The 26,608-nt window shown below is 37.1% G+C and overlaps 2 protein-coding genes and 1 long non-coding RNA gene across 3 annotated transcripts; 1 reads left to right on the forward strand and 2 right to left on the reverse strand.

Annotated features, from left to right (window-relative positions):
• The first annotated feature begins 219 nt into the window (after positions 1-219).
• LOC140852564 (uncharacterized) lies at positions 220-4,253 on the forward strand. The gene is made up of 2 exons (XR_012135445.1): positions 220-792; positions 3,934-4,253. It is a non-coding gene; the product is annotated as an uncharacterized lncRNA (long non-coding RNA).
• On the reverse strand, positions 1,788-2,798 carry LOC105054085 (uncharacterized). Its single transcript, XM_010935490.4, has one exon. The coding sequence runs from the start codon at positions 2,738-2,740 to the stop codon at positions 2,054-2,056; it is 687 nt and encodes a 228-aa protein (XP_010933792.1). The 5' UTR covers positions 2,741-2,798; the 3' UTR covers positions 1,788-2,053.
• A 1,163-nt stretch (positions 4,254-5,416) lies between the features above and the next one.
• Positions 5,417-26,608, reverse strand: LOC105054084 (protein HLB1). Its single transcript, XM_029267253.2, has 15 exons — positions 26,507-26,608; positions 26,033-26,390; positions 24,465-24,590; positions 24,189-24,258; positions 22,527-22,640; positions 21,281-21,364; positions 20,476-20,526; positions 18,934-18,963; positions 18,715-18,777; positions 18,505-18,570; positions 18,201-18,323; positions 13,198-13,233; positions 9,407-9,526; positions 7,575-7,754; positions 5,417-5,842 (listed from the first exon to the last, which is right to left on the reverse strand). The coding sequence occupies exons 2-15, from the start codon at positions 26,359-26,361 to the stop codon at positions 5,732-5,734; spliced, it is 1,503 nt and encodes a 500-aa protein (XP_029123086.1). The 5' UTR covers positions 26,362-26,390; positions 26,507-26,608; the 3' UTR covers positions 5,417-5,731.

Here is a 26,608-nt window from a genome sequence, read left to right on the forward strand (position 1 = left end):
AACAGAAAAGACGACTTTGATCTTTCAAAAATAAATTTTATTTTCAAATTTGATCATTATATTTTTAGTTTGAAAAGATGTTGTTTTCTTGATATGTTGTTTTCTTGCTTCTTTCTTTCACAGTGATAATTGAACGATGGAGACTACACTTTGTTTATATGAATAAAAAAAAAACAAAGAGAGAGAGACGTGGAGACAATGTTTTGATATAAGAAAACTACAGAAGAAATTGCTGTCTAGTTCCTTCTCATGACATCTGAAACATAGAGCTTGCTCATAATTTGGAATGTTGGCCTTCCAAGCCTTGCCAGGTTTGGTATGGATATGAAAAGGACGAGAAGCATAGCATCATAAAGCGATGGAAGCTGAAGGGATAGGCCCTTTCGCGTTCATCAAAACAGCTTCTTCCCTGCCCCTCATTCCTCACCAGTCCATTCCAATCTCTCTCCAACAAAAAGAGAACATTTTTATAGCTTCTTTTCTTCCAGCGCGTGTCAAAGGGAGAGGAGGGAGGAGAGAACCCCGTTATTGTTTTTCCTTTTGGGCTGGTGAAGTGGATCCTTAGTACTGTAGACAGTCGGCGTACTGACCGCAGTAAAGAGAGAAAGCTTTCTACTGCACGACGACTCTTTTAAAAAATTTTTTTATAAAGGTGTGTCCATGCGGAGATGGGGGTGCTGGGGATGAATTTTATTAAGATTTGGAGAAAGAGTAGACTCAAAAGTTTTGATCTTTTTGTTCAGATCTCTATAAAGTTTTTGAGCTTTCGGAGTGTACGAGGAAGATAGAAAGGTAAGATTTTAGCTCTTCTGCAAATTTTCAGCACTTGATTATTTTGAGAAAGAGTCGGCTCAAAAGTTTGATTTTTTTGCTCAGACCTCTGTAAAGTTTCAAGCTTTCTGAGTGTACGAGGAACGCCCAAACGTGGGAATTTAGCTCGTGTCTTGAATTTTTCAGAATTTGACATCTGCGTCATGCTTCCATTGAAAAAAGAAATTTTTTAATTCGCTTAAGAGGAAAATAGATGATTCATTTGTAATTTTAATAACTTTTGAGTATCTATTTGTGAACATCCGTTTTATCTATTTTTAAGACTTCTCTAATATGATGCCAATATGAGATTCTTCTCTTAAAAAAATCTTTTTCTCTGCAACTAGAGATAAAGCAGGAAGAACTTTGAGTTCTATTTACTGTGACTTTTGTTGGGCTTTAGGCCCTGGTTCCTCTCAGAAAGGTTGTTCACCTTACCTCTGTCTTTTGTCTCTTAAGTAATTTTTGTCTCTACTTAAGTAATTTTTGTCTCTATTATTCTAATTGATATTTGTATTGCAAAATCACTGAACCTCCACGCTAGAATAATTTAATGTATGACAGAGATTCGCTTCTTGTAAACATAAGTTTTAAAAGCAGATTCTACATGGAACTCACCCTACCGAATTCACCAATTTCACTCTGACAAAGAAAGATAATTTAAACAAGCATCGCATGCCAATATACTGATCCTGCAAAGCTCTGCCATCTTAATCAACCAAATCCCATACTTCCAATAGAACACTAATCTAATACAAGAACAAGAATAATAAAAGTTAAATATACATGCTATATGGCAGGGAGAGAGAGAACGCCAGTAGTTCTTTTACTCTTGAGTCATCAACCCATTAAGATAAACAGGGTGAGAGAATACCGCTCCCAAAAGCTACTAAGATTTGTTCAGTCCAGTTCAACTTTCTTATTTAATTTTTGAAAACAAAAACAATACCAAACAGGTATAACAAAACGTATTAAAATGACTAAAACAAAGACAACCTGCACCTTTTTGATTCTAAACTAAACCATGATTACATACAATATCCAATGGATAATAAAACTAAATGATGATTACATAGCAAAGTAGAAATCTTGCTTCATTCCGATCTACCAAAAGAGCAAGACATCTAAAAATACAATAACAACAAAGCCCACACCAATCAGGAAGAAAGAAGGCAAAAAAAGGAAAAAAAAAAAAAAAAGAGCGAGTACAAGAGAGAGGAGGGAAGAGAGAACATAACGATCCTCAGAGGAAGCCGGTCTTCTGTAAGACGGCGTTCCGCACCCGCCGGAGATCCCTCCCTTTGAGGGTCCGCCCAACGCCCTCGAACACCGAGAACGTCATCACGTGCGACCTCGCCACGATCACGTGCGGCGGCACCATCTCCTCCTCCTCCTCCTCCTCTTCCCCTCTTTCCTCTTCCCCGTCCTCCGCTTCCACCCTCCTCCCCCTCCTCCAGCTCGGCCATGCCGGAACGTTCACCGGTGCCGACTGGTGGAAACCCTTCCCCATCCCCATCCCCATCCCTCCCCCGGCCTCCTCTGCGCCCGCTCTCCCAGCCGGCACCGGAACTGACACGCTCCCACGAGCCGCCGCCGCCGCCCGCCGCCTCTGCCGCACGAGGGGCAGGCTGTCCTCCGCTAGCGCCGCCGAAAGGCCAGACCTTTCCGGCACGAAGGACCTGGTTTCGGACCGTCGGTGGCGGTAGCTTTCGGACGGCGAGTAGGAAGGTAGGCCGGCGGCAGAGGGGGAGGAGGAGCCGGAGGAGAGTTCGGAGGCGGAGGAGAAGGAGGAGGACCAGACAACGTCGCTCTCATCGAACTCGAGGTTAGGGTAGGGGTCGGAATCGGGCTGATTCAAGAGGCCGAAGAATCGAGCGGAAGAAGACGACGTTAGGTTGGAGTCGAGGGGTACGCTCGTCTCCTCCCCCATCGCCCCTCCGTCGCTTCCTCTCTATCCCCTTGTCGTCGCCGAGTCTCCCACGGTTCTTTCTTTATACCCGAGCGGGGGGCGAGCGGAATAAGAATTGCATCTTATCGTGGTCGTGAGGAGCAATGGACCGCCACATCAGCTGGGGCTGACAGAATCTTGAGAAAAACGGATAACCTTGGATTTGCTCATTCTTCCTAACACCAGACAGCTATGTTCACAGGGTCTATTACCATACATGGGTTCGGATTGTACCTTTCAAGTGAGAGAATGGTTGATTTTTTTTTTTTTTTTTCCCCTCCGCAGCATTATCATTGGGTCACACCCCATACAGCTTTCCACACCCTCCATGCTCTCTTTTTATCTATCAGCTAAAATGGCTATTGTGTGATTTAACGGTGCAAAAAAATAAATTATTTTTTTCAATACAACAATCTCATAATGACTATAGTGTGATCCAACAATAAATACTGTAGAAAAAAATTATTTTTTATATAAAAAAATATAACAATCTTATAATTACTATTGCACGATCTAGCAGTGTATATCGTGAAAAAAAGATGAATCATTTCTTCATACAAAAAATATAATATTTTTATAATAATTATGATATGATTCGATAATATATATCATAAAAAAAAAAAAAAGATGAACCATTTGTTCACACAATTGATACATACATCAAATATAGTGATTTCATATGTAGAGACGATCTGGATTCTATTTTGGATTAGATGAATTAGTTGATCTAAACCAAACACTCAATGCCACCTGTGCATTAATCAGTAGTGGGTGATTGATTAATGTTATGCTATTTAATCATCCATCAATGGTTGATGCATGGTGCAGAGGTGATTCAACTAGACCCTCTAGTAAATTATAGAGGACTCCGGTATTCGGCGATATGACACAAGAACCCAAAAGTTGCCATCAAGATGAACAAATTTCTTGCTTGGACTTTGACGCTCTCCTGCTTTTAGTTGCTTTCAATCTATACGGGCTGGTCCCTTTAGCAAGGAATGGCTGATGCAGTGGATATGGCTCTCTATCATGTGGTTTATTTATCTCCAGATTGGAATAAAATCATCCACACTTTTGCCTTCCTCTTCGGTGTGGTCCATTCACCCCACTTTCATTATTCAAATCTCATTTTATCAATTGTGATGATTCTACCAATGCTGGGATCCTTTTCATAGATTATTGACGAGAATCCACTGAAAGGAAAGGTGGGTGATCCTTGTCGGTAGAAGCTACTGCTCGCCCACAAATAACCGACGGACCTCCAGCTTTGACACGTTCCCTCACAATGGCCGTACACCAACGACACAGTCTCTTGATGAGATCGATGGTCGTCATAAACTTATTTGGTTAATCAGAAGCTGTTGGTGGTTGTCTTTTTGTGCACCAAAGTTGGTAGATTTGATATATTTTTCTTCGAGTTTTTTATATTATTGTACTGGGGAATGCATGATAATGAGAATACAAACATAATCCTCCCACTCTTGCCGTATCTTTACAGCAGTCGAGATTTGATGCGTTGATGTACTTCGGTCATATTTTTTTTTATAAAGCTTGTAGTAGAGTGGTGGCAGTGTTCCGTTCAATCATGTATTTCTTAATTTCACGGAGCAATGATGAAGCCAAGAAAGGCCGCATGATTTGACCGCTGGCAAGTGTTGGACGTCACCACTAGCAGACATGGTGGACCCATTGGGTCCCACAGCAGCAAATTATGAGGCCTACGGAATGCTGCCATCTTTCCCGTCCTTCCAACTTGCGGTTCATCTTTCTGGTGGGGCACACATATATCGATGGAACACAATTGTGACCAGCGACAGCGACTGATGGCCGAAAAAAAGAAATAGTGCAGTGGGAGAGATGTAATATTAACCAGCAGCCAATCTCTGGCCACCATTCCCTTTCATCGACATAGCAGCGAAGATTACATGTTTTATAACATTAAGAACTTACCAGGCCAGTATTTGGGGATTCCTAGGGGCCCAAATGGTCCAAATCCAGACTCACGTCACACTAAACCTCTGGAGGGAAAGAATAGGTTTTTTTTTTTTTCTGCCGATGGTTAGCTCAATGATTCCCTATTGCAGTGTTGGAATGAGGAAGTAAGAGAGAGTGACGTGAAGGTTAAGCCATTCACCTGCTGCCATAGCAGATATGGAAAAGGGAAATAGAGCGGTGCTGTATAGCATTTTATTTTTCTAAAGATTGCCTTTCTGATTTTCTGATGCCTTGGGGCAGATTATTGTCTTCCACAGGAACTAGAAGCAGCAGACGAGCAAAAGCGAAGCAGGATTACCATTTTGTTTTCTTCTTCTTTTTTCCTTTCTTTTGGTGCCCCGGGGGTGCGTGAGTGGGAATGTGATGTGGAGGATTGGAAAGTTTGTTTTTCTTCTATGGTTTAGTGATGAGAGGTTTGATGTTTATTGCCCAAAGATAATGAATAAAAGAAAAGCTTAACAGCTATCTTATTGCAGGTACACTCAATTGATATGCTTCATTTTTACTACAATTATACCTCCTAATTTATCTTGGATCCATCCAACTTAAGATAGGTCATCAGTAATGCTACTGTCACCAGCAAAATAAAGCCATGGTTGCACAAAATCAAGATGGCTCATGAAGACATCACTAAAAATTGCACGGCATCGGAAAGCAAGCAGATTAATCTGTAAAGCTAGGTGAACTTTCTTTATTTTTGCAAAATAAATCATTAATTACCTTTATTTCAATCAATCCCCAAGCTGCTGCTGTATAGATATCCAATAGCAAAATCTGGAGGATATGCTTACCACTATGTATTCCCCACCTTCACAATCTCCTCGATCTATAATACATGGGGAAGGAGTACAAAAGTGTCGGTGCATCAAAAAACCATTTTAGAAGACATGTATGATCAAATATTCAAGCATCATTTAACCACCAACATGGACACAAATCACATGGTATCTCAAGCCTACTTGATGCAAAACGGAAGAATCAACCAGTTATAATGCCTGCGAGAACATCACTCTTTCCTCTTGCAAAAATGGTGTAAACAAGCCGGATTGCATCTAACCATCCATCAAGAGAATCCCATGTGTCAGCAACCTGGTATCAGAACAGTAACCACATATCAGTATTCAAACTTGAATGAAAAACGATGATCTCCTTCACAAACCAATATAAAGGCCAAAGTTTGTGCTTGTATTGGTGCACGCAGAGAGGGAGAGGGGGAGAGAGAGAGAGAGTTCATTTACTACCATATAACAGAACAAACTCTTTAATTATGTGAGTAACAAGATCTTCAAGCACACAACTTAAATCAAGAAGAATCAGAATAATATCAAGCAAGCTTGAAGAAAATAATTTCAGTGTGTATGTTGAGGTTGACCAAAACAACATAATGGCCATGCCAGGAAAAGAAGTATCCCATCTCTGTGCGTGTGTGTGCGCGCATGTGCCCTGTGTGTCATGGATCACCATATCAACTGCACTGGCCAAGTAGCTATTGATGATTGCAGAGGCCCTTACTAAGCATTAGGATGCACATCCCTAAGCATTAAGAACTACCCAACTTAGGTTGGTACCAGCCTCTGATCTATGCATCCAGCATCTTGGTTAGCCATGCCACATATACGAAAAAAATCCCCTTGAAACAAAAATGTTCTGAAAGAAATTCTTTTCCAAAAGGATCACAATTCAGCAAATGCTTCCAGAGCAGTTACAACATAATATAGGGCCAATTATCACAAAGTTCAATGCTACGTCCACCTTCCTGATAGTTTAGAAACAAAAGAATTTACACATTTTTAGCTTAAAGTTATCTAACTGTTGTGTCTATACATTAAGTTTCATGGCAGCAAGAATATCATATAAGGCCAATTATCACAAAGTTATTGATATGAACACTGTCCCAATGATATGACCACACACACACACGCACGCACCCACACACACTCTATCACAAAGTTTCATGATATGAGAACCATCTTAATAGTTAGAAGATGAAAGAATTTACACACACACACACACACACAGCTTTATGGCTTGAAATGGGCCAGAGCCAGCCCAAGGCCCATCGGCATGGGTTGGCAAGGCCCAGCTTGAAGCCCGAGCCAAAACCCAACATGTTTGAGGTCAGGCCCAGCCCTTCAGCCCAACCAAGCTTATTCAGGTTGGGCCCAATTGGGATCGAAGCCGAGCATGGTCCGGAACTTGAAAAGAAAAAATAGGGCCTAAGGCTGCACGAAGCCCCACAAAAATTCTGGGCGGGGCTTGTTCGATGGTGGCCCGGCCCAAGTCCAGCCCTAGTGATATGACTGCTGAGGATTTAGTGAGATTTAGACTGACGACCCTAATATTTTGTCAAGAACCAGGTTTGAATCCTAAATGTGGATCAGCAATAAATCTCATCCAGTAACCACATTAAATTTTTTTATTAGGTTCAATTTGAGCCTTGGCAGATCATAACCTAATAATATATCGGGTCTTTAATTATTTAAGTATAAAATGCATAAGTTAAAATATAGCTACCAAAATATCATACATACAAGTAGCAGATAGATATGGGGGTACTGATCCTATGGTCATCAAATTCAGATCTGAATTAGACCATAACTATTCTCACATTCGCACAAATAAGACTGTTTGTGAATCAAATTGACCATGGATTCAACCATCTCAGACACTTGCACAGAAAATAAATGGAATTCAGTTCTTAAACATAAGAGATAAACAAGTAAGGTGGTTACATGAAGATGAACAAAGTGAGAATATCTGCAACAATTTCATTTATCTAAATGCTGAAAGCTTTGAGCAGCATTTGGAGGGAATTTCTTACCAGATATATTGATCCATGAACTGTATCTATACAAAGGGCTGCACCTGGTGGCAGGGTTAGGTCCGCACATGCTGATACAGAGACAATATCCGGAACATCAACTTTAACTAGTGATTTATCATTGTGTGCAGATCCTTGCAGCCTGGCAGAGGGGGATAATTGTTTGTCGCCCTTAGTGACCTGAAAAGTGGAATATAAGTGGCAGTCATTAGCACCAGATAAGCATTTCTATAAAATATTTTCTAAATTACTGCTTCCTTGTGAAACCATCAGATGCTGATATGCATGTATAAGAAAAGAACTTGTTGCCTGGAAAAATAATGAAACAAGAGTACCCATTTTTTTGCTAAAATTCTCAGTCAAATTGACTACAAGTAACATCAAATTATATGAGGACAAAGTCACACATGTACAGCAAATATCACCGTCAAAGCACAACAATTCGTCCATTAAGAAATGTCATTAAGATAAGAAACATGGCATGATTTCTTTCATGCTCAAAGACGAGGAGAATATATAAAAAAATATTTGTTGCTATTTGACCAACTGAATTTCCTTCTTTTCTACCTTTTTGACTGTCTCCTTAAAATTCGACATACCAGCAAATCTCATCTATCTATTGGGTCACTTCTGCTTGGGGCCTTGCTCGTTTCAGAAACTAAAAGGGTTTATGAAGTTTAAAAAAGTCTCATGATGTTTTGCTGGAGAAAATATTGATGCTCCATCACATTAGTATATCCAGACAAGCTAATGTACCAAATCAAAGTAATGCATGTAATGTTCATATGCACAAATGGGAACTGCAATTTTCAGTCACGATCTTCGCTCCCCCAACAAGATGATGAATCATAGCAAATGTAATGCAGGTCACAAAAAAAGTCAGCAAATGTAATTTGAAATTGTTACTTCATATAGAGAGCATCAATATGAAAGGTGTGACATATGCCTACCCATGGAAGAAACAATTGAACTCATCTTCATGCTTTCCTTAATGGAGAGATATCTACTCCTATTTTTACATTTGCAGATTTATTCGACAAAAAGCAGAGGTTTTTCAATTAGTTGAGCTTTTTCAATTAGTTGAGCTTTTACGCCAATCTAACTTGAGGAACAATTAGCAACTTTGACTAGATTGCTAGGAGATTCAAAGAGCATTCTTCTGGCAAAATGGGGCTTTAAGATTAAAAGAGCATTCTTCTGGCAAATGGGGCTATAGTCAGCACTTGCAACCCTCTGCTACTGGATGGAGGTTCTGTGTTCAAACCCTGAGATAAATTTCCCCAAGCATTTGATATGGGTAGTTCTTCCATCATTTCTATGGCTTTCCACCATTGTTTCAGAGTTTGGGGGGGTGGGGGGCATTCTACTGCAATTTACTGGCAGTAGATAAATGTTTTGTAAAAATAGGTAAATTGTGAGGTGACTCAATCTTTCCCTATAAAGATAATGAGTATCTATTTATTTTCATTATAGATGTTAGAAAAATTTGGATCACATGCGGAATCACTGATGTGATTTGCACTAGTAACTCAACTCAGCTTTTTACATGTTATGGAGGGCAATTAAAATACATAAACATACATAATGGAACAGTGGGAGAGGCAAGAATTGACATGGGGTATGTTCTTCTAATAAAAGATTGCAACTGAATAGCCTCAACTTCTAATATAACAAACAAACCAAGAAGAAAACATAAGACAATAGACTTTATGATTTATGACACAGAGTAAAAGTAGCTTCCAATAAAAAAAGAATTTGTCTCAGAACATCTAGACAGAATACATTGCCCTCACCAATCTGTTGTCAAATTTAGAATAACAAAGCAATCTAACCTGTTGAAGTCCTTCATGATTCAAAACAAACTGGGATCTTTCCCAATCTTTATGAGGTGCAATTGGGTTCTTCGCAGGTGGTGCAGTCAAATATCCCACTTTTAGGTAGGGCAGAGGTAGCTGTGAGGAAAACACATCATGATTGGGAAACAAAAAAAAAAAAAAAAAGAGAAGACATCAGAGATGGGCATAACTTGAAACATAATTGCTACACAAGAAATAAACATCTGATGCATTTCAAATTCATACAAACTAAATGGGTGACATAACTGTAGGCTTTAGGACATGCTACAAGGTATGAACTGTAATGACATCAAGCATCGCTAGAACTGGTAAATTGTGCAAATGACAATAGAATCAGGGAATAAGGCTTGTTTTTTGGATCAAGGGTTAAAAATGCTTGATTGGATAATCAAATTAGTAGGCTTCTATGGTACTAGGAAGCAAATTCAGTAACAGGAATTTAGGACCCAGGAATGTAGATATGTCCACATACAAAAAGTCAACATCTCAAGCAGCCACAGAGTATGCATTATATCTTGCAAATCCTTGAAGCTTCGAGTCTAGCTCAACCTTGGTTTCACTTATTGCAAATATAAAATTTTAAACATAAAAAAGCATATTATATTTTCATTTCCTCATCCGAAGATACGATAATAACATTCGATTCTTTTCTTGGCAGTAGTGTGGGGCTAGGCCTCCCTAATTATTTCCAAGGAATACATCCATTGCTATCAGCCTGAGCACACTCTCTTTTCATGCATGGGATGGTCGGTCCACCGGTTGTCATTATCACCCTCAAATACGCTTACTCCAGCAATCCATTCAGCTGATTGCTTGCCTCCATGAAAGATATGAGAAGCTCTGTAATTATCAAGTAAACGAACAATAGCCCAGATGCCCAATAGGATAGGCATATAAATGTACAGGTCCAGTATGTGCTATTGATCCAAGAAATGATAGTGATAGAATCCAAAGCAGTTGTTCATGGCCATGACAAGACCATTGCAAACTGAGGGAAGCTCTGCCATTGTTACTGAGCAGGAATCCATATGGCAGGAGCAAGCATGGGTAATCCGACCTCTGTGATATCATGGAGAATGAACCTTACTCCACTCTATTTGACTTTAACTGCATCAACTCTCAAGGTAACCAGGAAATTACAAAGTAAAAGAAAAGGGGGAAGGCTTTACAGAGCCAAAGGTATAACAATAGACTGATGGGGCCAAAGTTTTGTTAGTTGGAGGCATGACATAACTCCAAAGCAAGGGGCATGGATCACTGAGCAAGTGGATAAGCATTGCATACTATTTGTTCAAAACTCATCCATTGCAGGTAACCAAAATAGCCCAGCCCAGAAAGCTGAAAATGCTCTGATAGATTTCCAAAGTGCCCTTATCTGCAGGGTCATTTAGTAGCTGGCCAGCAGATTGAACTGCAAGTCGATTTACAACCACTAGAAGATGGACAACAAAAGTTGTGTTTAGCATGAAAATAATCCACCTAACATGGTCGGCATCTTCAATCTCATCAGCGCATACGTCATAAATAGATTTGCTAGTCAAGAATAACCAAAACCTGCAAAAACCAGCCCTGAAAGGAGCCTCTCCTGTTGAATATATAGGCTTGTTTATTATTTTGTTCTTCTCATACTCAATATTGATTAAATACCATTATCTTCTAATCTCACCCTAACTTAATTGGTAGAAATAAGTGCTGTAATCACAATTTACTTATTTTGTGGATGATAAGGGCATATATCTCAAACCTTGTCTTCCTTAGCATCAGCTTATAGTACACTACCCAACTCAAAGATTAATATGGTAACCAACAGTCTCATGATGGCTTTATGTCTGAAAATGCCTCCTTTTTCCTGTTATCTTTTCCTCATTTATTAATCTTTTTAATAGAAAATATTATATATAATTATCGATTAAAATTTTAACTAAAATATTTTTCTTTTCTTGTATGCTGTTGAAGAAACAAACCAGGGGAAAAAAAACCTTTGAAAGTGAAAATTTTAACTCCGGGGTATTTCAATATTTTTGACACTTATTCAAATCAATTCCATCATAAGAAACCAATTGACAAAGCATACTATGTTTTTAAAAAAATCAAAAAAGAACTTAAAGAACAACGAGTGTTAGCTAAAGGTAAAAGTGAGAGCATACAGCATGAGTCTGGACAAGACCATGTGCAATCCAAACAACCTTTTGTTGCCTATGGGGTAGCAAATAGCTATGATCTATATCCATGCACTGTATTGGTAAAATTCAATTCAGAGGATATAACCAAACAATGCATGCTAGGAAGCAAGGATATAGCTTTGGAATACGGATACGACGGGAAATGGATATGCTGAAACAACAAATCTTGAATAAAAGGTAATGTATGGCTAGGATATGGTTTATCATAGGATACCATTTAGTAACATTCAAAACATCACAAATTCTAACATAGTTTACAAAACAAACATTCAATCAATAGAAATAATAAATATAATTCTACTAAGTGTAAGTTGACAAATGCAGTTAACATTCTATATCATGGAAACATAAAATGCAGCAAGTCAACGAGAATTTGAGCAGCAGAGTATATGAATAAATAAGAATAGCAGTAGCAAATACTCAATGAGTCGGCAACAAAATTAAGAGAAATCGAAAAGCTGGAACCAAATAGGAAACAAATGCAGCAAGCTAACAACACGATAAAAAATTATTATCCAAAAAATAAATGCAGCGACATAAACAAAAAGCCAGATCATAATTAAATCTTATGAAGGAATAAGCTATCTCCAAAAAAAACAAGATTTGGATATAAACCTTCAACGTTGCCATGTGCCCTACCCATCGTCTCATACACATGGATGAGAAATGCCAAAATTTAAAGCAAAGGGAAAAAATCAAAAAAAAAAAAAAGAAAAAGAAAGAAAGTTGAAAGAAGAAAAACTGACCCTGAATAAGGCATAGGAGATTTCATTGGGTGTGGATATAAATCCTGGTTGATAGCCCATTAGCACATCAATAAGTATCTTGGACAAGTCTCACAATCTCAATGCCAATTACTATACCAGCATGTCATCAGTTCCATACAGTATGCATCTATACCAAGAGAGCTCCCAGCCTCTTTTTTCTCAGTTTTTCTATCACGGCACCATCCAAAACAGGGGAAGTACAAGGGAGTTCAATATAGTATGCACCCCAGTTTCGGGCGGTACTGGGCAATATGGGGCATTTCCACTCGATTTGGACTGGTATAGACCAGTTCAACTCATATACCAATCCAAACATCAGTACCATGCCTATCCAGTACAGTACAGGTCAATACAACAAACCTTCATCTTTTTAATATCCTCGGTATCCAAGAAGTTTTGAAACCTATCCTAGAAATATCCAAAAAGTATTTGGACACATTTGAGTATCTAGATCCTATTTTAGCCATAGAAAATTCAAGACTTCTTTTCTCTGTGGGACATGCATTGGAGCTATATCAAGGCCGTACCCATATCCAATACTTATCGGGTATGACCTTGGGTGGTGTTTTGCACTATGAGAGCTTCCTAGTATGCAAGTACCAATGTGGAGGAATTAATTACGTTACAAAAAAAAAAAAAAGAAAGAAAGATGAATGCAGACATCTTTTGGGTGCTTTTGCCTGACTTTATTAAACAGAAACTAAATGGTAATTATGTTATTATGTAGTAGTCAATTCAATAAGCAATAAGACTAGCATATAAAAATGAATGCTTGAATAAGATAATTTCAAAAAGAAAATAGCAGAACTCTACTAACCATAGAACGAACTAGTCTCAAGGCACTGCGGTAAACCTGCATGGATGCAAACAAATAAAAAAGAAGTTTAATATAGTTTGGCAATTAGAATCTCTGCAACAACAAATTAGCATTTCACAATATGTTCATAATCTTTGATTAAAAATTGCAAAATCATATTAGCTCAAAAATTTGTCATACAAATGAGAATTACTCAAAGAGCACCTAGCTATAGTTATAGTTTCCCCGATCAGTATTGATTTTTTATAAGAAGCAGCAGCATGATTTTTCTCTTTTAGCAAATAGGATAGCAAAAACACTACCTAATCATGAAATGCATGTTGTCCTGCAAGAATATGAACTTGCATATGTACTACCAGCAAAAGGGAATATCTAGTTTCAAGAAAAGCTATGGTTTAAAACACACTTGCTATATGAAACTAAAAAATCTTCAAGTGACAGCATTGCTCCATTTTATAGCATGGCCATACACAGAGAGTTCAAAGGAACTCGCAGGAAGGAGAACAATCCTCTAAGTGGTGCAAGCACGGAACCTGCGTATGAACTCTACATGATACAAGTCCATAAGAGATTGAAACATGAAAGATTACATAAGTGGGGTACATGCTTAACATATATGTCATGGAGTTAGACTTTCCCAAATACCCTCCAAAAAATTGAGGTGGATAAAACCAAACCTAAGAAAGGCAGAAAACAATGCAAAAACACATTATCATTATATAAAACAGGCTATACAGAAAAGCCCTAATAAGGCTCTCTAGAAAAATTAAGCAGAATTTATGATCAGTGATCAACCCAACATCAACCTCTAGAAGTCGCTACCAAATTCCGAGAAGAGGCAAATTTATGCAAAGGAAGGGAATGAAACCTATATTGGCCAGCTGGCAGGTATAGAGATTTACATTTTCGTTTGCAAGTTAAGCTCATGAAACTAAAGAGCAACCATCCAATATCCCCCAAGAGTTGGAAAGAGTTTAGACAAAGGGGGTGATAATCATATATGCTAGGTAATTGTTCATACCTTTAGGCTGAATATGGCATGAATGGAGTAGAATCTATGGGCTTACAAAGATCATGACACAAAATGTAAATGGGCAGAAGGAAAAAATTATTAACCAATAAAAAAGTGAGAAATATTTTTTTTAGAGACTCAACAATCCGAATACACTGATAAAAAAATCATGAAATGATCAATTGAATTTGTGAAATACCATAGATGCTAGCTTCTACATATGACCAAAATGGGAAAGCTGGACCTTGTAGTTTCCAAAACAACCAGAAGTTAAAGCAGCGAAAATCAAATCGGAGTCAGAAAGCATTAAAATTCAATTACGTTCAACCATAAAAACAGGGATAGAGAAGATGCCTAGCAACCTTCAAATGCCAAATTAGAACAGAAAACCACTCTTGAAAGTTGAAACTCTTTTGAATAATAAAAGAAACTTCCAAAAGTCTGAAAAGAAATAAGAATCCTAAAACAGCCAAAACAAGAGGCTTTAAAAGAGAACAAATAGTGTTACACTAATTCCAGCCAGCTAGCTAGGAAAAAAAAACCAAGAAAATATGCAAGCGCTGAAATATTCACCAGAACTGATCGAACATGTTGGAAATGTCTCAAGAAATCAAACAATGATCTGTTTTAAGTAATTAAAGAAATGGACCAGCAAATCATTGTCTATGGAACCCAAATACTTGGGACACTGATGGATAGTTATGTATGGACCTGCAATAAAAAAACCAGTATGATCCAAAGGTCTCCAGCTATAGCTAGTCGATTTAGTTAAACTTCTTGCTAAGGTTTTATTTTAACAAAAAGATGCAGGTACACTTCAAGATGCAACTTTATGTCAAAATACATCCTCTCAAAGTTTTAAATCCCATGGGATGGGGATGTTCCAGTTTTTCCATGGAACGGGATGCGCCATCGTCCCGACTCGTCCCGACATTTGGGACAATGGATGTCTCAAGATATCTTGATTGGGATGCTAGTGGGACGGCCCTGTCCCAACACATAGGATGGTACCCCATCCCAGTGTTCCATAGGACGTCTTGTCGGAACTTGAATCCTCTAACAACCCAAAAGCAAGCAGCAATAAAGTTACAGAAATTGGACATGTTGATCACTTTTCACCAGCAGAAGAGGAAACAAATGAATAATGGCCATCATTTGGACAATCAAACACCAAATTCCGGGTCCTCAAGAGAGGACAAACTAAAGTTTTTATTGAAATCAAGGAAAATATATTTTAGTAGCCCAAAAGCGAGAAGTGATAGAGAAACTGAAATTGGGCATGTTGATCACTTTTCACCAGCAGAAAAAGAAAAGACAAAGGAACAATGGGCATCATTTTCAACAGTCAAGGACCAATTGAGTCCTCAAGAGAGAACCAACTAAAGCCTTTCTTGAAATCAAGTACTTATCTAATGGCACAGGCAGCAGACCACCCCCCCCCCCCCCAAACCAAAAAAAAACAACCCAACCAAAAAAAAAAAAAAAAACAAAACAATTAACATAGTTGGGCAAACACACCAGCGAAGGTAAAACATTGAGAAAGTCACATGAACCCATCAGCATCAAATCTTAAGTTCATGACAGTCCAGAAACAAGAGTTAGATTGGACTAAATGCAACATCCTGTTAAGGCATAAGCAAACAGGAATCTCACAATATAAGCAAGAAATTTGAAGAGAAAACCATCTATTAAAAAAAAAAATTAACCGCAAGAAGGTTTAGATTTTCAGCCAAAATGTGTGGAATGGAACTCTTAAGCTAGCCCCTGAAATTCACTTGTAGCCAAATTTGACCAGTTCAGTCCACTTTCACCCAATTTCAGTGGTCTCAACCAAAACTGGTAAATAGAAGCAAAAGCCTTACTTAAACTCTTCTTTCTTCCAATTTCTTTCTTGACTTAAGCTTGATGACAGGTCATATATCGAGCCTCAAGAACCCATTTCCAAAGGTAAAATTCAAATTTGCAGGGTTTGAGTAGAAGCACTTAGGTGTTGGTTGTAAGGAATTTAGGGGGAAAGGAATTTATTTACATAATTTGTTATGTCAAAAGAATAAACCCGCATGAGACAATCCATAGTCTAAACTTTTAATCCAAGAACTCCAACAAGCTTTATAACCTATTAGGTAAAATTATATAAGGTTAAGAATTCTAAAGGGCTTGCCACATGTACAAAAGCAACAATTGCATTCCCTCTTCACTCTCTAAACAATGGCCACCAAAACAGAATCCATCCTATACAGCATTAACAGCTTCTTAAGCAACATCCTTAAATGTGTGTCACCAATACTAGCAGAAGACTCAAAATATTATTAGTAGCATTTCCCATTTGAAAAAATGAATATAAAATAAAATCTTAAATAGGAAAGAATCCCATTTCACAAGACATTAGGAACAAGAAAAAAGTTTAGTTCCTAAAAGGAATGCAAGAATGAAGCATTTGAAGGCAGAAGTGTCACCCCAGATATTTAATGAAGGTTCTGGGTGCAATGACACCTTTGCACAATTGAGTACAACCAAAAAAGGTCAAAATCCTCTTAGTCACTCCAAGAATGGATCATTGTACTTACACAATCGTAAAATGTCAAAGCTTGATAGAAATTTGAAATTAACTATTTGGGGGATACCTAAGTGCAAGCGCTAATACATTAGTTATCAATCGCACCTCCTATCACGGATTCACTTGAAGTGTTTGAGCTACGCCCCCTATTTATTGTAGATAATATGAAATAGTTTTTGTTCGCCAACTTATGCATTTCACAAGTCAACTTAGTGTAACAGTAAAATTATATGTTTACATTGCATAGACAGCCACCATGCATCAAGTTACTCTAAGGACTTGTTTGGTTCACGAGAAATGGAGGCGGGAGTGACAATTTCTAGGAAGTGGAGAAAAGTCCCTTTGTTTGGCTAGAGTTTTAAGAGGAGAGAATGTAAAAAGCTCTTTCCATGAGAAAATACTTCCCATATTTCATGAGAAGTGGAAAACCATGGAAAAGGTGGGTTTTGAAAGTTCCCATGGAATGAAAATTGATAGCCATTTTTTCTTTCTGAAAATACCCTTCTAAAATTATCCTTATAAATATTAATATTATATTATATTAATACTATGCTAATATGTATATTAATATAATATAATATTTATATTAATATAAATATTATAATATTTATAATATATTAATATTATTTAAATATTTATATTAATATATTAATATTTATATTAATGTAATATTTTTATTAATACTAAGATAGTATTTATATTAATATATTAATATTAATATTAATATTATATTAATATTAACATAGATATTATATTAATATTTATATAGAGTTTGAGAGCAAAAAGGTATGGTTTTATATCTTTTACGGGTATAATAGATATTTTATACAATTTTTTCAGAAAAATAGATACTCCACCAAATATAAACTATTTTACAAATAAGTTACTTTTCCATGATCAACCAAATATACCAAAACTATATTTCTCAGCATCATATTCATAGGAAGTAACTTCCTGAAAAATAACGTCTCAAGAAGAAAAGTTATTCCTGTGAACCAAATTGAGTCCTAAAATCTGCGGTATACAGAAAAGGGGCATCTGGATGTGGCACTTTGTATTTGCATTCAGGTACCAATAAGTCAAATAGGTATTTACAAGGAAGCCACATTCTTATTCTTTTTTCACTATATTCAGACTTGACTTTCTGTCTCCAAAGCTATGAATATGATATAGATGTTCTTCCAAAAATACAGCAGTCTTTCTCACCTTCAGAAAAGCCAACAATACCTCCCATTGGCCTCATATTCACTGAATAGCCATGCAAGTAAAATGTGAAATTTTAGAGGTTTTCCTTAGGCTTAAACAAATTCTCTAACATATAGTAATAATTGAATCCACCACTCATATAAAACTATATGTATACTTCATATCATCTTATTGCAGTCTAAGAAATACTCAGAATGATCGAGGAAAATTAAGCTGAAGGAATGCTACCGAGTAATTTGGCTTCAGAGCATGAGCAGCTGCAATGTAAATAGCTGACAGGCTGTACAGCTCATTAGGAGAGACTTCTTTGGTCGGTCTCCCAGATCTTAAAGTGTCCTCTGCTAACCCATACTGCAATATGATAGACAGTACAAAGATCAGATCAATTCACCATTAACTAACCCAGTTAAATACAAAGAATGTTGCCCTTTCATTCCCATTGTGATAGCATATCCAAAAAAAGCAAGGGAGTCTTACAAGGCAAGACACTGATATTTACTCAAGAGATGGTAATAGGACACCAGATACTCACCAAAACTGTCCCGAGATTGTAAATTGCTCGATGGAAATCAAACTGTAGTTGGATTGCAGCACGGAACTGCCAACATAGCATAAGTGGATGTAATAATCACAAATAAAGGAAGCAAATATGTTTATCAGAAACATACATAGAAAAAACAATTGTAGGTGAATATAATCATGGCAAGTTATTAGGTATCATGCCCCAAGCTGATAATTTTACCTTATTTATCGCTGCTCTAACAATAGTCTGCTTCTCTCGGACAGGAACAATTGCACTGAGTTCCTGCATTGCTTGTATTTTAATTAAAAGTAATATAAGTGATACAAAGATAATTCCGAAATTTCAGAAAGTAAAAATGGAACCACTAACAAATTGCTTCCAATCAAGAACTTATTAGACTTTGGAAGACAATGCATGCATATTAGAATATAAGCGTACCTGTAAAGCAAGACCCCAGTTGTTAAGTGCCTGTAATTAAAGAACAAGAGAATTAACAATAAGGGTTGATCAAGCTTAATTTAGTAGTAATATTATTGTACACACTTAAATGATGATAAGTCAAACTATTTAAAGAGAGATTACTGTACTGAAAAAATGATGGAGAAACAAAGTTAATCAAAAAGAAAAAAAAAAAGAGCATCAACCGATAACCATGAAGAAGCCAAGATCTTGTGCACAACTTTGAGCACTATACATGCAGAAGGACACAGTTTCTCCCAGTTGCCAACATATGGGATGAACTATTCTGGAAAGACTAACTAAATGAAGTCAGAAACTACAGAGATGAGAACTCACTTACCAATCTTATTGTCTGAACAATAACTCATAGTTTGAAAAGATTCAATGAGAAGTTTATTGACAAGATATCCAGCTATTGAGTTCATTGATTCCATTCCATGGAGCATGATTGGTGGTACCAACAATGTCACCATGCTATAAAGTTTCAGCTGAAAATATCTGATTGTTTCAAGTACTGATATCAAACTTGCATGGCAGCTAGTAAGAAATGTTTGTTTCATTTCACCTGAGACATTTTAGGATTTTAAATATAAAAAAGTGTCGGTTTAGTTTAGTCTGCAACACACTGATCCTGGCTATTTCTGTCGATAATTATCAACTAATGGTTGAAGCCCATAGGGACTTCATTAATATGAATCAACTTCATGCACAAATGAGCAGAAAGGGGTCAAAATGCAAAAATGATATCCAAGTTCTCCTCTTCCTTTTGTTACCAAACAAATCAGTACCAAGTGGAATACTTCAAAAAGCAAAGGAGATTTACCGGATTGGAAGCTCCCCAGCATGTAAGAAACTTAGAACTTTGGGTGCATAAGTTTTTCTTAATCTACATAATTTGTTAACCAGATGCTCTCTCTCCCTTCCTTGGCTCAAAGCTCCTTTCCATAGTTCAAAATCAAGTATTGTTCATCATGCCACAAAAATGCTTGTCTGCTCTGTTCATATTCTTGGTCCAACTTAGTCATGCTGGCATCGTACATGCCAAAACTTAACTTGCTTGGGAACCCTTCCTATCACATGGAATACAAGCATTTTGCCCACTTCTGGGAAAAACTTGGCTATTAGAAATGTTATATTCTAACTCCACTCCTTCAGTGAAACTCATAGGCTACTAATGGGTTTACATAGTAAAATGTGATGCATATGAGTGCGTGGAGAAGTACAATGTTTGATTGTTCACAAATATTTTGCTCAAGCACACAGAATTTCCTACAAAACTATAGCTAGGAAATTCCATTCATATTATTTTAAGACATTTTATTTATGGGGAGACAAACTCTACTCATAAGTCTTGTCTCCATAAAATGGTTGTAACAAGAATTAGTCAAATTTTACATACACCAGGTATAATAGCTTGTCATGGAAAGAAAAACATAGTATAAACAGAGACAGGAAAATGCAGATCAAATAACACAACGAGTATAACAATGTGAGGCTAACATGTGACCACATACAGCATACCTGAGGGCTGTTCCAGTTGAGTTGAACAGCTTTCTCGTAGTTTTTTGTTGCCTGCATCCGAAAACTCAGATGTTAGTAATGAAATTGAAAGACTATGACACTATACATCTAAGAAGTATCCTCTGGATGGATGCGTCAGGTTGAACAACAACAAAGAAATAGTTACCAAAGCAATGTCAAATATTATAAACTTCCAGTAGTCCTCATCTCAGAGCACAATAATGGATTGGATAAGTAACATCTGACCAAATGATCAGAAATTCTGACCCACTGATGTCCTAGAAATTATATGTTAATTGCAAGAGATTTATTGAGCAAGGATCTACTGTATTGAATGATATATGCCATTTTGATGACATTATATTTTCCTTATCACAGTTTGAGCAGGATCTCGATTAAGTCATGGACAAAAGCTACATAATTGTTCAATTTTTTAATGAACCACAGTCCTACCCGGACTTGATCCATTTGCATCAAGAAATTTCAAAAAGGTCTGGGTCATCATATGTTATAAACAAGGTTATGAAAAATATCATCACTTCATCAGGAAAGATGATTATGATATTGTATTTAGACATGACATAACAACACTTTGTGAAATTATAAAGGCAACAATAGTAACATTAGTCAGTGAGAAAAGCAACCAAATAATGCCAAGCATCAAAGCTAAGGCCAACTTATGGCTATCATGATTATGTCATCCAGTAGGAACATATACATCACATGCTTGAAAAGTGTTTACTATCAGCAATAAAATAACCAAAACACCAATGGTACAAAATTTAAAATGTCAATAAGGTTCAACCTGTTTCCACAGTTCTTCAGCTTCCTTGGTGCGACCACGCATTTTGGCCCGATCGGAGATAGCTATGGCCCAATTGTAATATGCCTGATGAAAGAATAATGATTTATCAAAGCATAAAAAGCTGGTGAGCAACCTGTACAGATCATATGCAAAGAAATGCAAAGGAATAAGGCCGAATTTAGTAATACAGTTAAACCAATGATTGTACGATTAACAGTACAGAACAGAACAACTCAAAAGCAAAAAGTTACACAAGTAGGATAGCATAGTACATGGATAAGTTCAACCTGGATGTTCGCCCTTGCGGACAGAGGAACCTAAAAGGAACTTAACTTGCATGATATGACATTTTAGCAGTGCAGAACAACTCAAAAGCAACAAGTTATACTAGTAGATAAGATACTGGACAGATAAGTTCAACTTGGACATCACTTGCCCAGACAGGAGAACATAAGAGGAACTTGACTTGCATGTTGTGACACTTTTCTCCCTGATGACACATCCAAGCATACTAGGACTGCAGCTATGAAACATTTTATTCTTCCTCTGAAAAATTCCCTATTCTAAAGAAAAGACATTATTAGTTAATAACTCTTGAAGCTGAAGATAGATACAGACCAAACCCTTCAATAAAATGTGTCACATAGTTCGTTAAAAGCATGAACAACCTCCCTTGGAAAAAAAGAAAGTGCAATATTAGCAGTCATCACACTGTAAACTTTTTCCACACCTACTTAAAGGCTGTCAGATTATCTGTCATGATAGTCAATCATATGTTTTCTCCAAGCTGAATGAAACATAAGCACATTCCTTTCTTCTCGCCAAGTCTTTCCATTACTTGCCTAACGCAAGATGTCACTAATAGAGTATGTTTGAACAAGCACAGTCTTAGTCACTCATGAACTTAAACATAATGGCTTTAAGATGTCAGAGATATGTACAGGCTTTTCATGTTAAATGTTTTATCATGGTCTGTATATATGTAAATCTGCCTGTACACTTACATACAGAGACAGCCTTAATATTCTTTTCACCTTTTAAATGGCCATAAATATATGAAAGTTCAATGGTGCAAGCTGGACTGGCAGTTTATGACCAATTAATGATAAAGATTTTATTGTAACAACATCTTGAATCAATAGGAGAAGACAATTATTTCAAGAAACTTGAATATATAATCTGCTAATGAAGTTAGATAAATTTTTAGAAATGGGACTAGAATAATAAAGTGGACCGAGAGACTTACATCATGAAGTGTAGGGCAAAGCTGTGTAGCTTCTTCATACTTTTTACAAGCCTCCTCAAGTAAAGCATCTTTAGAAGGAGAACTAGAATCTGGATCAACATTATCTGCACTCTCCTGCATCGATATAGAATGACAAATAAAGAGTATACTTGCACGTTGCATTTATTTCAAGGAATAAGAATGCATTCATCATTTCTAATCTTAGCAATTGCTAATAATTACAATAACAATAATAATAAAGCTAAGCAACCTAGGATTTCTTATTTAAAGTTAATGGTGCAGAGATTTGCTCAGAGTAACATCATTCAATTCCCATTTTAACCTATTATAATTATATAACAGTTGCTAGCAACAGGTAAACTATCCATTCACGTTTGTGCTTTATTAGTAAAAAAGTGTTGAATATTAAATATCAAAAATAGTGATTTATATGATATGAGAACTTTATACTTGCTAATAATTGCACTAAAGCCTGTAAAGAATAATGCACAATGTTATTGAAACCAAAATTCCTCCCATGAAGAGACAATCCTGCAGTATAAGATCCAACCTAACCCACTAGTGTCGGTGATAGGGAATCGTTTTGTTAAGTGGACAGATTTTCAACGTCAAAGAACAAAGAATGAAAATTCGTCAATGGAAAATTGTTTAAGTGACAAAGAGCAACGTACATATGAATGGTGTAGCTAGGCTTGCCCATTCATTTGCTGGTATCTTGGGTTCCACTGATGCAGGCAATCATCAGTTTATTAGTATCTCAAAATTCAGATTTCACAGGTTATTATAATTTAATTATATAACTTGACTATCCACTAGAAAAAAAAAATTGTACAAACTTGGAGCAGTATGATCCCAAAATCTATAGCTCAGAAGTTGTTAGTAAAAGAAAGATTAAACTTAGACACTTTCAGTGGGTATTATATAAGTATTCATAATAGATCAGATCAAAGAGAGCTTGAGGAATCCATTAGACTATAGAATGAAATTGGTCTCATATCGAGCAAGGCATGCCAACTTTTTTCAAAAGTGGAAGAAAATTGATTTGGAAGATTGAATAGCAAATAAGACTATGCTCATGAACTAGTTAGTAGCAGTTCAGTTTGCTGAAATTTGTTAATCAATACTTATTTGCACATTCAACTAAAGTTAGAGTTTGTATCTCATGATAGATAAAGTATCCTTTGTATACATCATACAATATATGTCTTGTATGCTTCCTTTTTTTTTTTTTTTTTGATATCTGCATTATAGATTCAAGTTTGCATGCTTATTAATACCCATTTAATTTCAATGCCTAAAAGTGCTAAAACAGTATGGCATCTGCTAACATGTAGAGAAAGTAGTCATATGCACATGTCCCAACAAACTTGTTCAACATGTCACAAGCAAGTAGGTTGTTAAAAGGCCTAACATGGGGCAAGGCTTAATGGTAATGGTTATGTTTATGTTTATGGTTATGGTTATGCATGTAAGAAAAAAGGCATGTGTGTGTGTGTGTTTTAATGAGTCATGTCATTTCCTATCACAACATATCCATGAACACCTTCAAGTACCATAATAAAACCTACAAATAATACTAGCACTATGCATTCATCAATTATTACAGAAACCCATAAGTACTACATATGGAGAATTTAAGCAATCAAAAGTTTAGAATCATACCTGGAGTACTAGTGCCCAATTATAAAATGCATCATGGTCTTCTGGGTTTCTCTCAATGGCACTAGCATACCTACCAAAAAGGGGACAGGTGAGAAACTAAATTCAAGCATCAAAATGAACATCCCATTCAAAACAAGCCACGCTGCACTTAAGTTCGGTAGGTTTAAACCATGATAAGAATGAAACTTAGACGGGTACTTGTAGAGGACTCACTTTAGAAGGATACTGGATGCTAGAACTTTAACAACAAAATGATACCATAATAATGAAATATACCTTTTAGCAGCAAAAGCAAGAATTCGTTGGCGATTGCGACCTTCCTCATCCACCCCAATGACATTATTGATCAAATCCAGGGCAACATCATTCTGGCCCAAATAATGTTGTTGCAAGCCATCTTGGCTGAAATATAATAAGAATGGGAACTGTGAGAAGACTGAAGATCTATCACCCTTTTCCTGAGGGAATTAGAAAAGAAAAAAGAAGTGGCTTCTTTTTCAAGGGAGTAATATGATACAGTATATGAGGCAAACAAGCCTCTAATTTTAATCCATATTAAGAAAAAAAAGGATACAATGAATCCCTAAGAGCAGGAAAACATGTGAGCGAACATGATTAAGAGGATAACATGATAAAGAATAGAAAAAAAGATCATTTAGTAAGGCAACTTTGGAAATACACCAGTGTCATGGAAATTGCACTTAAGGGACATGCATGTTTTTCACATAATAGATGACATAAATAGGAAAAATTTTTAAGAGAAAGTTGACACGTAAAGAATTAAAAACAAATGGATATGCATGGTAATTAGCAAATCAAAAGCCCTCCTGTTAAAGGGAAACACAAGAGATCAAACACCCCTAACCTGCTGGCACTGATAAACTCACTCAACATGGGATGTGATCACTAGAAATTTGGCCATTGATGATCTTAATGCAATTGATATTGACTGTTCATCAAGAAGATGGCCTTGCGTGAAAGAAAAATATGTAACTATTGCCTGATCCATGTGATTTGAGTAGATCGGTTGTCAAAAGCAGAACTTGAAAGGCTAGCGAAGAAGGTTAGTTGATATTGTTTCTTAATAGTTTCTCAAGCTTAGCCCTCAAATTTTTGTATAGAATGACCTAAGAATGCTGACATGCATCTCCCTTTCACTGGTACGAAAGCCATTATGAGCTGAACTTCTATGCTTTATGATATGTTTGCATCCCAAACAGCATGCCACATCAACATAAGATGGATCAGTCTTCATTACAGGGCATGCATAAACACTTAGAAAATAAGAAGACACTTGAAAGGGTCAACACTCAAGAGTTTTAATGCAAAAGCTAAGGTTATTCAAACAACTGAGGAAGATATCCTAACAATCTCCATGCATGCAGTCACTAGACTTGATGCACCCTGAATTATAAGGTTCAAGAAGCATACCAACTAAGCGACAGCAAATGAAATCAGAAGTCAATGCATGTTAACGAACAAACAAATATTTCCCAGTTGTCGTGGTAAAACGAGCAAAGCTGATCGTTGAAACTTTAATATTTTTAGTCAAATATAATGAATCAAGAATCGATCCATTTTGCCTTCTATTTACGGGAATAATTCATTACTCCGCATAAATGTTGACCACAAAATTGCCCAACACAGACCCAAAGCGGTCCTTTGACTCCAAGATTACCAGCTAAATTTCATGTGGGCTGTAATGGCCATAAGCACCAATTCAGTGCTTGATAATCCATAAATTTCCTCAAAAAGAACCAAAAAAATCAAATTATATCCATAAGATCTACCTTCCCGAGCTTAACGAGCTGAAAAAACGAATGAGAAATGAGAAGAAGAGCAACCTGTGTGAAGAGCTCGCCGCAGTGCTGTCCCCTATTGCATCTCTTCCGTTGGATCCGGATGTCTCTTTTGCACCCGCCCCCTTCTCCTCCTCCTTTAGCTCATTCAGAAGCTCCCTCATCGTAAACGTCCGATTTCCCTCGCCGTTCAAGGGCTGGGCTTTGCCGGCCGACTGCGGCTCTTCTGCCGCTCCCTCCGATGCGATTGCGATCTCCGCGGCCTCTGGCGCGGGCTCGATCCCGCTCTCGTCGGCTTCTACCTCGGTTCCATTCGGGAGCTCCGGCGTCTTGGGCTCCGTCTCGTCACCGGGTTTGGTAGCGGTCTCCTCCATGGCCAAGATCGAAGAATTAGGGTTTTCTTCTATGGAAGAGAGGAAGTAGATTCAGCTGCAAAGAGGATATCGATTCTAATAATTTTTTTTTATTTATTTTCTTTTTCTTCTTCTCGCGCTAACGCATCGAGGGGTAGAACAACACGGCTTATGCTGGGATCATTATCATCGCCTCTGCGAGATGGGCGAGTAACTCCAATTGGGACCCGAAACTGAGAAGCTGATAGAGAAAGAGGTAGAAGGGAAG

Source organism: Elaeis guineensis, chromosome 11, assembly GCF_000442705.2.
Source record: "Elaeis guineensis isolate ETL-2024a chromosome 11, EG11, whole genome shotgun sequence".
NCBI classification, from domain to species: domain Eukaryota; kingdom Viridiplantae; phylum Streptophyta; class Magnoliopsida; order Arecales; family Arecaceae; genus Elaeis; species Elaeis guineensis.